This window comes from Rana temporaria, chromosome 4 (genome assembly GCF_905171775.1).
Source record: "Rana temporaria chromosome 4, aRanTem1.1, whole genome shotgun sequence".
Taxonomy (NCBI): domain Eukaryota; kingdom Metazoa; phylum Chordata; class Amphibia; order Anura; family Ranidae; genus Rana; species Rana temporaria.
Genome location: NC_053492.1, coordinates 211,094,961 through 211,109,489, shown reverse-complemented (window position 1 = coordinate 211,109,489; position 14,529 = coordinate 211,094,961). Strand labels below are relative to the sequence as shown.

The 14,529-nt window shown below is 44.1% G+C and overlaps 1 protein-coding gene across 1 annotated transcript in view; it reads left to right on the top strand.

Moving 5' to 3' along the window:
• The window catches only part of CSMD1 (CUB and Sushi multiple domains 1), an 833,985-nt gene that overhangs the window by 109,041 nt on the left and 710,415 nt on the right, over positions 1-14,529 (top strand). Inside the window, exon 4 of the mRNA XM_040349812.1 lies at positions 7,221-7,345. Within this exon, the coding sequence (XP_040205746.1) occupies positions 7,221-7,345 (125 nt within the window). The remainder of the gene's footprint in view (positions 1-7,220; positions 7,346-14,529) is intronic.

The window sequence follows — 14,529 nt, the reverse complement described above, 5'->3', positions numbered from 1 at the left end:
CCGTGATGTCACCTGCTGCTATCCAAGATCAGCCGAATACACTGTACCGTTTGGCCTGTAATTGTTTACATTGGATTTTCCTGCTGTTTCCAAGATGAGAAGCTTGTACGTTTTATTCAAATAAAAGCAATAGTTTTAAAACTTAGATGTTTTATTATCTTTCATATACATTTGGCCATATGCGTGGACACTAGAGCTGCTGAGACCTGTCTACATTTGCTATCCCTTGCCTAATCTGGGACCTTGCACATTTGACCTTCCTGGTAGTTCAGGGGTCAATTCATTGAGGTGAGCTAGCAATCTGTGTGCTGGTGGTGGGCTCATCCACGTAATGGACTGGTGTTCCTGATATCATCACCTAAGGGATTCTTTCTCTATTAAGGACATTTTCTGCTTGGGCTTCATATATATTCTGAAATATTTGGACTGTTGTTTATTTCTAGTGTTAATTCTGCGCTTCACTGTCTTATGTTAATAGTATTCTTAATTTACAGCATTTTTCACATGTGTCTAAGAGTTTTGCACAGTTCCGTATGCTTACACTCTCTGCTAAAAGTCATGGAAATGCATGTACAAAAGGATACATGAAAAATAGTTAATTTATACATTCTTTTACTGTACTACTAAAACTAAATACAAAATCACATTCAAATAAGTGTAACGTACACGATGCATCTATTTATCATGTGTATATGATTTGTTCATGACTGTCAGTGTCAAATCTACATACACAATTTACAATTTTATTATGATGCTTTAGGCACATGAAGGAAATAATTGCTATCTAAAGCCACAAGAAAATGACATGGGTAGCCTATACAAAAATAGAGTCATGGAACAGGATAAACATGTCAGTTTGCATCATGTATTCCATGTGAGCAGGCCTTAAGGTATATTGTCTGTTTTGAGACAGAGCCATACAAGATAAAAGAACAAATCAATGCAATGTAATTGATCATTTATTCTGTTACAGTAAATCTTGTGTAAAGAATTTTATTTTTATGAAGGAAATACAAAATTTGCCGCAAGCTGGTTTGATAAGAGTTAATCACAAGAAATATCATATCAATATCATGCAATTGTTATAAACCAGATCCTAGTACTTGCAAGGCTAACAGAAACCGACATGTTTAGCTTTAGCCAAACTTAAAATTAAGAAGCCTTGTGCAATAAAATTATATTGTTTTAAGATAAAGAACTATTAAAAATAATAAATACATGCTGGGGGTATATTTATAAAGCAGTAATTTTGCTATTCATAAAACATTCACAGGTGATTAATCATTCCCTGTAATTTAACCACTTCCCTTCCAGTGCATTGTAAAATTATGCCAGCAGGGACATCTTTTCCCTCCGGGCGGGCGTCAAATGATGTCCGCCCATTCTCGCCACTACTGTATGCACAGAGACACACAGCACGGTGATTGAGGATAAAGCGTGTCCCTCAGGACACAGCCCATTCTCGATCAAGGTAAAGAGACAATCAAAATGGCTCTTTACCACGTGACCGGCTGTGTCCAATTACAGCCAGTCACATGCACTGTCTTTGTGCACGTCGCTCTTGCACGCCCCCAGTGTAGCGATCTGGGATAAGGCATGTCACTCTTATACAACCCATCCCCGATCAGGGTAAAGAACCAATGAAATTGGCTTTGTACCACGTGACTGGCTTTGTCTAATGACAGCCCATCACAAATTCCAACAAACTGCAGTAACTAGCTTTTACCGGGTTCTCCTTTTCACACACCTAATTTCCAAAATGGGGTAATTTGGGTGGTATTTGTATTGGCAGTCCACGTATATTACTGTATATCCTCTGACACTTGATTTACAAATGATATAAAGAATTTTCATTTTGTATTGTGATTATACACTTAGCCTGTTGAATAAGATAACGTTGTGTTCACTTTGAATACCCAACCATGTGAAATAGGTAAAAGCAGTTTTGCTAGTACGTATTTGGATTTTTTAAAAATGAATACGTCTTCACTATATGTACTAAGTGAACATTTAATTTATACAGTCCAATTTGCCTCTTTATTAAATCAACACTTTTGTGTCTGTACCCTTCTACCCCCTTTCTTATATATAAAACTGATAAATCCACTTAGATAAGCAGTGCTGAGTGTGCTTGTGGGGCCAATATAATATGCTATTATTTCAAAAACAGCAACTCTGTTGTTAACTGTAAGTTAGATATTTTTTATAGGCACAGAGGTGAATACTGCTTGTTTTGAATATGCTAGTTTTCATTGTTACAGATTTACTTTAAACTGTTGTACCCTCCAATATACATAGAAAGCTACAAAGAGAACAATAACCATATTGTGATAAAATCACCAGCCAAAGAGTTATTTTTGCATAACTGTACACATCAAAGTCATTGACAATGCAAATAATACAGAGCAGAGCACTGAAACCTTTGAAGCTACTCTTTACTAGTCTAATTATCAGGGTTGTTGCTCTTCTAAAGTTATACATTTATTTTGTCAGCTTAAAAATTAAATATACTAATAAAAGGTGGAAAGTACGTTGTTAGCCTTTTTGCTGACAATGTAATTTTAATGCTTACAAATCCGATGTCTTCCCTGGAACAAGTCTCCTGTATGTTGAACAGTAGTGATGTCGCAAACCTAAAATTTTCGGTTCGCGAACGGCGAACGTTAACTTCCGCAAATGTTCGAGAACAGGCGAACTGCCATAGACTTCAATAGGCAGGCGAATTTTAAAACCCACAGGGACTCATTCTGGCCACAATAGTGATGAAAAAGTTGTTTCAATGGGACTAACACCTGGACTGTGGCATGCCGGAGGGAGATCCATGGCAAAACTCCCATGGAAAATTATGTAGTTGTCGCAGAGTGTGTTTTTAATCCATAAAGGGCATAAATCACCTTCATAAATTGTTTGGAATAACGTGCTTTAAAACATCAGGTATGATGTTGTATCGATCAGGTAGTGTAAGGGTTAGGGTTAGGGTTACAGACAGGGTTAGGGTTACAGATAGTGTTAGGGTTTGGTTTACAGTTAGGGTTAGGGTTACAGTCTGTAACCCTAACCCTATCTGTAACCCTAACCCGAACCCTAACCCTGTCTGTAACCCTAACCCTATCTGTAACCCTAACCCTAACCCTATCTGTAACCCTAACCCTAACCCTGTTTGTAACCCTAACCCTATCTGTAACCCTAACCCTATCTGTAACCCTAAACCTGTCTGTAACTTCCAGACAGGCTTGGGGTTACAGATAGGTTAGGGTTACAGACAGGGTTAGGGTTAGGGTTCACAGTGACAGACCAAACTCTGACAGACCAAACTCCCCATTTAACGCACCGCAAACAACTGCAAACAGTCCATTTGCACAACCGCAAACTTCCCATTTACACAAGGTTGGATACCAAGCTAGCCATGTCCCGTTCCTTGTCCTCACTGACGTCATTGAATGTCTCTTCCTCCAACCAGCAACGTACAACACCAAGGGTCCCTGAAAGGTGACAACAAGCCCCCTGAGACGCCTGCTGTGGTTGGTCTTCCACCTCCTCAAAGCCACCTTCCTCCTCTGACTCCTCTTCTTCAGACTCCTCTCTCTGCGTTGCCGCAGGTCCAGCAATCAACGACGACAAGGCTGCTTCTGGTGGTGATGGTGACCACAACTCTTCCTCTTCATGCTCATCTACGGCCTGATCCAGCACTCTTCGCAGGGCACACTCCAGAAAAAACGCATATGGGATGAGGTCGATGATGTTGCCTTGAGTTTGACTTACCAGGTTTGTCACCTCCGCAAAAGCACGCATGAGCTTTTAGCCATTGTGCATGAGCATTCAGTAACGCGGCCAAAAAATACCCAGCCCCGCAGAGGCTGTGCTCTTTTTTTTTTAAATTAACAAAAATCTGTTCTTAACAGTCATCTGTTTTGTCCCCTATCAGGGGCCGGTGTATCGAATAGATTTTAGGAACCGAGAGATGGAAAAAGATGCTTGGTCGGTCCTCTTACTTCCAAATTGGGACACTGTGCGTGCGCCGTGTAATGTACTGTGCAATCCTAATATGAGTGGTATGTTAAGTAGTACTATTCTTATCAGTTTAATCCCTGTTACGTCCCCTATCAGGAGACGTGTATGGAATGGAATTTAGACAACCGCAAAGAGTTGTCAATAGTTGACACACTCATGACATAAATTGTATTCCTCTATGCGTCAATCTTGGTGTAGTGATGACTGTGCTTGTGTGCACGTTTGGGAGATTGCAGGCGATGGGGTTTTTTCAAAGCCTATGGTCGTGCTGAGGTAGTTCAGTGACAGTTAAGTGACCCAGAAAACAATGATTCTGCAGTGTGGGCCCATTGTTGGCCTAGTAGGCTTTAATGATCACCTTAGATGATCACAAAGAAAATTTATGTTTTTTCTATGCAAAATTATCCAGCCGATCGCTTTTGGTATGTTCACAATGAAGCAACGACCTTATCATCTGGGGTGTGCCAACATTGCCATTGCCAACACACTCATAGAGGTGGTCGATTCATTGTGATACGCAAGCCCCTTCACCACAACAAGGTAACGATCACGAAGGGGAATTGACACATGTATGTGCCTTCTTTTTTGTTTTGTTTTTGCAGCCACAGTGCAACACCAGAGGCCAGAAAAATTAGGCATGTACACATGCCTGAAAAAGTAGGTATTGTTGCAGCCACTGCTGTAGCAGCGGCCAAAAAAATTTATGTTTTCCAGGCAGAAAGTGCACTAAAACATTGCGGCTTGAACCCTAGTTGGTGGCGGATAAGTCACGCAAGTCATCCGGCATGCAGAGATAAAATACAGCAGCGTGTGGACGCGTTAAGCCCAAGGCAGCTCATCTCATCATGCCTTTAGGCAAATGTATCACCCACTGTCAGTCCCTTCGGGATCCATGCCTCATTCGTCTTAATAAAGGTGAGGTAATCTAGACTTTTTTGACCTAGGTGACTTCTCTTCAACAACACGTCTGTAAAGCGTCCTGTCCTTGCCGGCGTGGTCGTGGTAGGAGGAGGATTACTTTTACCTCTTCCACTGTTAGATTCCCATTGTGCTGTGACATCACCCTTGTACGCTGTGTAAAGCATACTTTTAAATTTATTTTGGAACTGCTGCATCCTTTCCGACTTCCGGTAATTTGGTAACATTTCAGGCACTTTCTGCTTATACTGGGGGTCTAGTAGCATGGCCACCCAGTACAGGTCGTTCTCCTTCAGCCTTCTAGGAGGGAGCTCGTGTTCGGCGAGCGCCCTCCTAGACCGGCTGCATTCACGGACATAGTGGGGCTGCATTCACGGGCACAGTGAGGATGTAATGGCGGGCACAGTGAGGCTATAATGGCGGGCAAATTGATGCTGCATTCACGGGCACAGTGAGGCTGTAATGTAAATAGTCACAACGGTGACAATGAACAGTGACGATAATTGGGGGGCGCAGTTTGCCATCTTTGCCCTGGGCACAAAATGACATTGTCCCAGCACTGGGCCCATGGTAACTCTGGAGAAGCTGCAGAGATCCACAGCTAAGGTGGGAGAATCTGTCACAGGACAACTATTAGTCATGCACTCCACAAATCTGGCCTTTATGGAAGAGTGGCAAGAAGAAAGCCATTGTTGAAAGAAAGCCATAAGAAGTCCCGTTTGCAGGTTACGAGAAGCCATGTGGGGGGGACAGCAAACATTTTGAAGAAGGTGATCTGAGACCAAAATTGAACTCTTTGGCCTAAAAGCAAAACGCTATGTGTGGCTGAAAACTAACACTGCACATCACTCTGAACACACCCTCCCCACCGTGAAACATGGTGATGGCAGCATCATAGTGTGGGAATGCTTTTCTTCAGCAGGGACAGGGAAGCTGGTCAGAGTTGATGGGAAGATGGATGGAGCCAAATGCAGAGCAATCTTAAAATAAAACCTGTTAGAGTCTGCAAAAGACTTGAGACTGGGGCAGAGGTTCACCTTCCAGCAGGATAATGACCCTAAACATATAGCCAGAGTTACAATGGAATGGGTTAGACCAAAGCATATTCATGTGTTAGAATGGCCCAGTCAAAGTCTAGACCAAAATCCAAATGAGAATATGTTGCAAGAAAATTGCTGTTCACAGATGCTCTCCGTCCAATCTGACAGAGCTTGAGCTATTTTGCAAAGAAGAATGGGCAAAATGTTTACTCTCTCTAGATGTGCAAAGCTGATAGAGACATCCCCAAAAAGATTTGCAGCTGTAATTTTAGCAAAAGGTGCATCTACAAACTATTGACTCAGGGGGGCTAAAATATCAATTCATGCCACACTTTTCATATATTTATTTGTAAAATGTTTTCAAAACCATTTATCATTTTCCTTCCACTTCACAATTATGTGCAACTTTGTGTTGGTCTATCATATAAAATTCCATTAAAATACATTTATGTTTTTGGTTGTCAAATGACAAAATGTGAAAAATTTCAAGGGGTATGAATACTTTTTCAAGGCACTGTATATGTAAATTCCTATATGCAACTGTGGTATTACTTTAGGTGTAACTGTGTTACACCGTCGGATCTTAACTGAAATTTTAAAATGGCCCCTGATTTACATATTCTCTGCGTAAATCAGCAAGATACACCAATTCACGAACGTACGCAGGCCCAACGCAGTCACTTTACGCCGTTTACGTAAGGGTTTTCCCGGCGTATAGTTACCCCTGCTTCTATGAGGCACAGCCAATGTTAAGTATGGCCGTCGTTCCCGCGACGAAATTTGAACTTTTTACGTTGTTTTCCTAAGTTGTTCGCGAATAGGGATTTGTGGAAATGACGCTCACGTCGGCTTCATTGACGTTTTCTGACGTGAGTTGGAGCATGCGCACTGGGCTATTTTTTCGGCCGGCGCATGCGCAGTTCGATCGGCGCGGGGGCACGCTTAATTTAAATACAAGCCGCCCCCTTTTAATTACGCGGCCTTACGCCGGGCCATTTACACTACGCCACCGCAAATTACGGAGCAAGTGCTTTGAGAATACGGCGCTTGCTCCAGTAAGTTGCGGCGGCGTAGTGTAAATGGCTTACGCTACGCCGCCGTGGATTCTATGTGAATCTGGCCCATAGATTCTAATACATTGAATATAGTTTTTACTTTGCTATATCAGTTTTCCTCTTTGCTAAACATTGCAATGTTGCCCATTATTTACTTTTCTTACAATATATTTGTTTGCTTTCTGGCTATTTCTAGAGTGGGTGCCAATGTCCAATTTTCCTGTGATGATAATTATGTGCTACAAGGCTCGAAGAGTATAACTTGTCAAAGAGTGACTGACACACTCAGTGCTTGGAGTGATCATAGACCAATCTGTCGAGGTAAGCGAATGAAAAAGCAGGTTTGAATTTAAATACTATAAAGTATAGAGTGCACATTTCTTTTAAAATGTTTTTTTTTTTAATTCATGCTACTCATGGCTATGTTCTTTATGACTTGAATATAGCTTTTCAGTCTTAAGAATACATTCTCTGTTTGCTTGAAAAACACATGGCAATGAAACCACAGAAACGCATAAATTACTTAAGAATTTGTTTGTGTTACATAATATAGAAATGGCTTGAATTGTGCTTTTCACACTTTCTTTTCCAAAATAATAGTTTAGAAATCACCAGCATCTTGGCAAGATGTTCCAATTCCCCAGTTCAAAGTGTGATGAAATGCTTTACTGCTTGTTTCACTTAGGTTGAAACTTGCTGTATTGCCTAAATATACTATTCCTTTATGTATAAGAAAGAATATATACTGTATATTAATTTACTTGCTTTGTTGGCTTTACATAGTTTTTTTCTTTTGCCTGTTTTTCTCAATGAAAAAAAAATTGCCACCTTAGATGCCATTAAATCTGACAACACAGGATTCTCAATAGTAGGGTGTGTGCTTAAGATTTGAAGATACCATCATTATCATTTCTTTCCTACTTGGGGTGTCACTGAATTGAAACAAGCATGTGCATACAGTATTGTTTGTTGGGACACATATATGCATGTATGCATGATATGTATATGCTTCAAGGCCTTTTCAAGGCCAGTATTTAAGTATCCCCACCTGCAAACCCCTACAACCCCCAGGTACGAATTTTGAAGGAATATTTCCCTTTTATTGTGTCACTTTAGGCATTAAGAAAATCACTGCTCCTGAAAAAAAACTTAAGTTTTTAAAACTTTTTTTGCATTGATACATGTCCCCTGGGGCAGGCCCCAGGTCCCCAAACACTAACTTGCATATTAACCTTTAAAATTAGCACTTTTGAGTTCTCCTATAGACTTTTAAAGGGTGTTCTGTGGCTTTTCGAATTTGCCGCAAACTTCCCAAATTGTTAGCTGTTCGGCGAATGGCCGAACAGCCAATGTTTGAGTCGAACTCATGTTCGACTCGAACATAAATCTCATCCCTAGTCTATAGTATGCCTGTAAAGTGGCACATGTTTCCTGTGTTTAGAACAGTCCCTGCACAAAATTACATTTCTAAAGTAATAAAAGTCATTTAAAACTGCTTGCGGCTATAATGTAATATTGGGTCAATGCAATATGGATGAAAATTACTTAGAAAAACGGCATGGGTAACTCCCCAGCCCATTACCAGGCGCTTTGGGTCTTGTATAGATATTAAGGGGAACCCTGCACCCAAATAAAAGAAAAGGTGTGGGGCCCCCAGGCCCTATATACTCTGAACAGCAGTATATAGGTGGTTCAAACAAGACAAGGACTGTAGGTTTGTTCTTAAGTCAAATCTGTTTGTAATTTGGAACAGATTTTGTAAGTGGAGCTCCAGCCAAAAAATACATTTTTAAGCTTTTTGGATAACATAGGGAAGGTTTATTATCACCCCTGTAACATTTGTTTTTCTGTCTGTGCCCCTGTGTCAGGTCACCTGTGGCCAGATGACAAGTGCACCCCGTTGGAGTCAGGGGTGCACCACAAGGTAGTGAACCCTATAGCAGACTGCTGCGGATGGACCACAGAGAGGATATGGAGGAGAGGTTCACTGGGGCACAAACAGGGACCCTACAGGAAGATTGAGCCCAAGATTCCCCAGGGTGCGGAATCTAAGATACAGCTGGTATTCACCAGAGCCTCTAGTGGTGAGGATGGCCTTCACTGTAACTGGATCCAGGTTGCGGCCCCCGGAGTCCCCTGGGTCACGCTCCGTAGGGAGAGAGGGGAAGCAGCCACTCAGGACACAGAGAAAGTGAGGGATAAGCCGAGGTTGGGGCAACAAGCAGACGAGGATAACCAAGGGACAGGCCATGGGTCAGGGTCACAGGCAAACAGGAGTAGTCGGAGACAATCCAAAATCGGTACACAGAAATAATGTAGCACACGGCAAGCAGAAACACAATGCTAACAAACAACAATGATCAGCAAAGCAGACCTGCAGTGAACTGGTTAATATAGAGTTCCTGGGATGGCCTGGGGTGGAGACATACAGGGAGGAGAGATGATAAAGGCAGCCAGATAAGAGAGTCTGGCCTCTAATGAACACATGGAGAGAAAGGTAAGCTGCCAGACATACTACATATCCATGACACCCTGTTCAGAAGATTTCACCTCACTTTCTGTCCCAATGACAATTGGATTTTGATTTTTTTTTCTAGGGAAACAAGAATTGGTGATAAAGCATCAGTGGAGACACCTTTTTCCCATATTAACTCTTACATTAGAGAATTTCCCTTCCTAGGGGTAGATTTCCTCTCACTTCCTGTTGTCTCCCTAAGAGTTGTTTGTAAGTCGGATGTTTGAAAGTAGGGGACGGCTTATGTATACTATACAGCCTTCCCTATATACTCTGCAGAAATGTGGGCCTTAGGTGTTGGTGGTACCAGAATACTGTAAGCCCTCACAGTTACTCGTGGTGGGTGCTGGAACAGGCTGTAAAATATTATATCAAGAATTGTAATTACAGGCCCCTGTTGAACAGGGGTAGAAAAATTGGGCCTTTGGTGGTGGTGGTGGTGGCACAACACTGTAAGCCCTCACAGTTACTCTGGGTGGGCTCGGGAACAGGCCCTGCTGTGAAATATTAGATCAAAAATTGTAATTACACGCCCCTGTTAAACAGGGGCAGAACAATTGGACCTTAGGCACTGGTGCCACAACACTGCAACCCCTCACAGATACTCTAGTTGAGTGCAGGAACAAACCCTGCTGCAAAATATTTCAGCAAAAATTGTAATTACATGCCCCTGTTAAACAGGGGCAGAAAAATTGGGCCTTAGGCACTGGTGCCACAACACTGCAACCCCTCACAGATACTCTAGTTGAGCGCAGGAATGAGCTCTGCTGCAAAATATTACAGCAAAAATTGTAATTTCATGCCCCTGTTAAACAGGGGCAGAAAAATTGGGCTTTAGGCACTGATGCTGGTGCCACAACACTGCAACCCCTCACAGATGCTCTAGTTGAGCACAGGAACGAGCCCTGCTGTAAAATATATCAGAAGAAATTGTAATTACACGCCCCTGTTAAACAGGGGCAGAAAAATTGGGCTTTAGGCACTGGTGCTGGTGCCACAACACTGCAACCCCTCACAGATACTCTAGTTGAGTGCAGGAATGAGCAGTGCTGCAAAATATTACAGCACAAATTGTAATTACACGCCCCTGTTAAACAGGGGCAGAACAATTGGGCTTTAGGCACTGGTGCTGGTGCCACAACACTGCAACCCCTCACAGATACTCTAGTTGAGTGCAGGAATGAGCAGTGCTGCAAAATATTACAGCAAAAATTGTAATTACACGCCCCTGTTAAACAGGGGCAGAAAAATTGGGCTTTAGGCACTGGTGCCACAACACTGCAACCCCTCACAGACACTCTAGTTGAGCACAGGAACAAGCCCGCTGCAAAAATTGAAATTACACATCCCGGCGAATGACGCGGCTGAAGCCGTGACATTTATTTTGTTGGTGAGGTGGGGCCACCCGTCACGTGACCCCGCCCCCTATGACGCACCCTCTGCTACGTCACTGGGGAAGCCTGGGTTCCCCCTTGCGTCAGAGGGGGTGGGGTCACGTGACGGGTGGCCCCATCTCACCAATAAAATAAATGTCACAGCTTCAGCCGCGTCATTCACCAGGCTGTGTCCGGCGGAGAGAGGAGGCCGGCGATGCTGCGCTTTGGATCCCGGAAGATCTTCTCATCGCTGGACAGGAGAGGAGATCACTCGTCGCTGGATACAGACAACATTGGAGCAGGGAGCCGGGACCGAGTGGATTACCACCGCTGGATTTATTTTTTATTTTTTATTAATAAAGGACTTTTTTCTACAGTGTTTGTGTGTTTTTTACAACTATTTACACTTCCTTCGTAAAATGGTAGGGGTACAATGTACCCCATTACCAATTCAAATAGGGGGGGGGCAGGATCTGGGGGTCCCCTTTGTTAAAGGGGTCTTCCAGATTCTGATAAGCCCCCTGCCCGCAGACCCCCACAACCACCGGGCAAGGTTTGTGGGGATGAGGCCCTTGTCCCCATCAACATGGGGACATCCTCCCCATGTTAAGGGCATGTGGCCTGGTACGGTTCAGGAGAGGGGGGGTCGCACTCTGTCCCCCCCTCTTTTCTGTGGCCGGCTAGGTTAACATGCTCGGATAAGGGGTCTGGTGTGGATTTTTGGGGGAACTCCACGCCATTTAAAAAAAAAAAAATGGGGTGAAGTTCCCCTTAAAATCCACACCAGACCTGAAGGGTCTGGAATGGATATTTGGGGGGAACCCCACGTCATTTTTTTTTTAAATTGACGCCGGGGTTCCCCTTAATATCCATACCATACCTGAAGGGCCTGGTAATTGAATTTGGGGGGACCCCCACGCTTTTTTTTATGAATCCTCTCTGAATTCCTGGGAGCCGACAATTCATTATAGCCGCAAATCCGGTTTTAAATTACTTTTTTTCTTTCAGAAATGACACTTTGTGCAGGGACAGTTCTAAGTACTGGAAACATGCGCTATTTCACATGCTAACTTTACATCCCCCCATGGTATGAAATTTAAAGGAATATTTCACTTTTATTATTTCACTCTAAGCATTATTAAATTCACTGCTCCCGAAAAAAATGTCTGTTTTTAAAACTTTTTTTTTCATTGATACATGTCCCCTGGGGCAGGACCCAAGTCCCCAAACACTTTTTAGGACAATAACTTGTATATTAGCCTTTAAAATTAGTACTTTAGATTTTTCCCATAGACTTTAACAGGGTGTTCCGCGGCTTTTCGAATTTGCCGCAAACACCTCAAATTGTTCGTTTTTCGGCGAACAGGCAATGTTCGAGTCGAACATGAGTTCGACTCGAACTCAACGCTCATCCCTACTCGGCATCAGCATAGGCAGTCTTCAAGGTATCTCACAATCATAAAAAAAATTATTGGTGCTTATCAGGTGCTTGGTAGCTGGTGATCCAAGACTGATTCATTTTTATGAAAGTGAGCCGATCAACCGAGTCTATGGACAGGCACACTCTGTGATCAGTTACAAAGCCTCCAGCAGCACTGAATGGCAGCCAGTAGCTCAATCGCATACTGTGCAAGCTCTGGCCAGTGATCCATCCTCAAGACTCAGTAACCCAGTGGATTTTCAGTTGGAAAGGTCTCCAAGTCTGATCTTGCATGCCCCTAAGTATTCCTGCACCATGTAAATCAGACGCTGACGATGCTTGCTGGAACCAATCAGACCTTGAGGCTGCAGACTAAAAAATTGTTTGAATGCATCGGACAGACGGCCACCTTCTCAACCGCTCTTTCTGTGACTGACGGAAGCCTTAGCAACATGTTGTTCAGGAGTACCAGGAAATTGTACCGCCCAGGCTCTGGAAACGCATTGCACAAACCTTTCTGCAAGGCCTCCCGAAGATGTTTCATCCTCTGCTCCCTCTGTGAAGGCTGGATAAGTTTCGCAACCTTACCCTTGTAACATGGATCAAGAAGGGTTTCCAGCCAGTAATGATCACTCTCCTTGATACCACGAATCTGAGTGTCCTTTCGCAGGCATTGCAGGATCAGGGAGGCCATGCAGCGTAGGTTTGCTAAGGCAATCGGTCCAGAGTCCTCTTGGTCACTAAGGACGACATGATGCGCAGCCACCTCCTCCCAGCCACGTACAAGTTCATGGGTTTCCGAGGACTGAAAACGATACCTTGAAGACTGCTGCTGATGCTGAGTGCTAGGCTTCACCTCCATGCTGACACAATCCTCATCCTCCTCCTCTTCCTGTGAGATCGGCAGGCCCGCAGGAATACTGTCTGGATAAACTGGGCCTTGAGAGGTAAGAACGTCCTTCTCTTCCTCCCTCTATTCTGTGTCAAGTGCCCTGTCCAATTTTCCACACAGCGTGTTCGCCAACAGGTAGACAAGAGGGACAGTATCACTGATGCATGCACTGTCACTGCTCACCATCCTTGTGGCCTCCTAAAATGGTGACCAGACAGTGCATGCATCCTTAATCATGAGCCATTGGCGTGGCAAAAAAAGCCAAGCTCCCCTGACCCTGTCCTGGTGCCATACTCATACAGGTACTCATTGAAGGCCCTCTGCTGCATGTGCAGCCACTGCAGCATTGCCAACATTGCATTCCACCTGGTGGGCATGTCACAGATGAGGCGGTTCTTGGGCAGGTTGCATTCCTTATGGAGGTCAGCCAGCCAAGCACTGGCATTATATGACCGGCGGAAATGCCCACAGACTTTTCTGGCCTGCCTCAGGAGATCCTGTAAGCCCGGGTACCTGCACAAGAACTGCTGCACCACCAAATTAAGGACGTGAGCCAAACAAAGCACGTGGGTCAAGTGTCCCTGTCGGAGGGTGGAGAGGAGGTTGGTGCCATTGTTGCAAACTGCAACTGCAACTGGCTGAAGCTGGCATGGCGTCAACCCCCTCTGAGCCTGCCCCAGCAGATCTGACAGAATCTCTGCCCCAGTGTGGCTCCTGTCCCCTAAGCAGACCAACTCAAGCACTGAATGGCATCTTTTTACCTTAGTGCTTGCATAGCCCCTAGAACACCAACAGAGCACTGCTGGTTCAGAGGAAAAATCTGCACAGGAAGAGGCCATAGAGGAAGAAGAGGAGGGGGTGGAGGAGAGAGGTGTGGCAGAATCACCACTATCAGCATTTTGGAGGTGTGGTGGCGGAACAAGCTCTAACAATACTACACCCTGTCCTGCATCCTTCCCAGCTGCCAGCAGAGTTACCCAGTGCACCATGAAAAAAGATAACGTCCCTGTCCATGCCTGCTGGACCATGAATCAGCTGTAAAATGCACCTTACCGCTGACCACCCTGTCCAACGAGGCCAGGACATTGCCTTCCACATGCCGGTAGAGAGCCGTAATAGCCTTCCGAGAAAAAAAATGGCATTTGGGAACCTGCCACTGAGGTACCGCACATTCCACAAATTCTCGAAAGGGGGCAGAGTCTACCAACCGAAAAGGCAGCACTTGGAGTGCTAGCAATTTAGCCAAGCTAGCAATCACCTGCTAGGCATGTGGATGGCTGGGACCGAATTTCTTTTGACGGT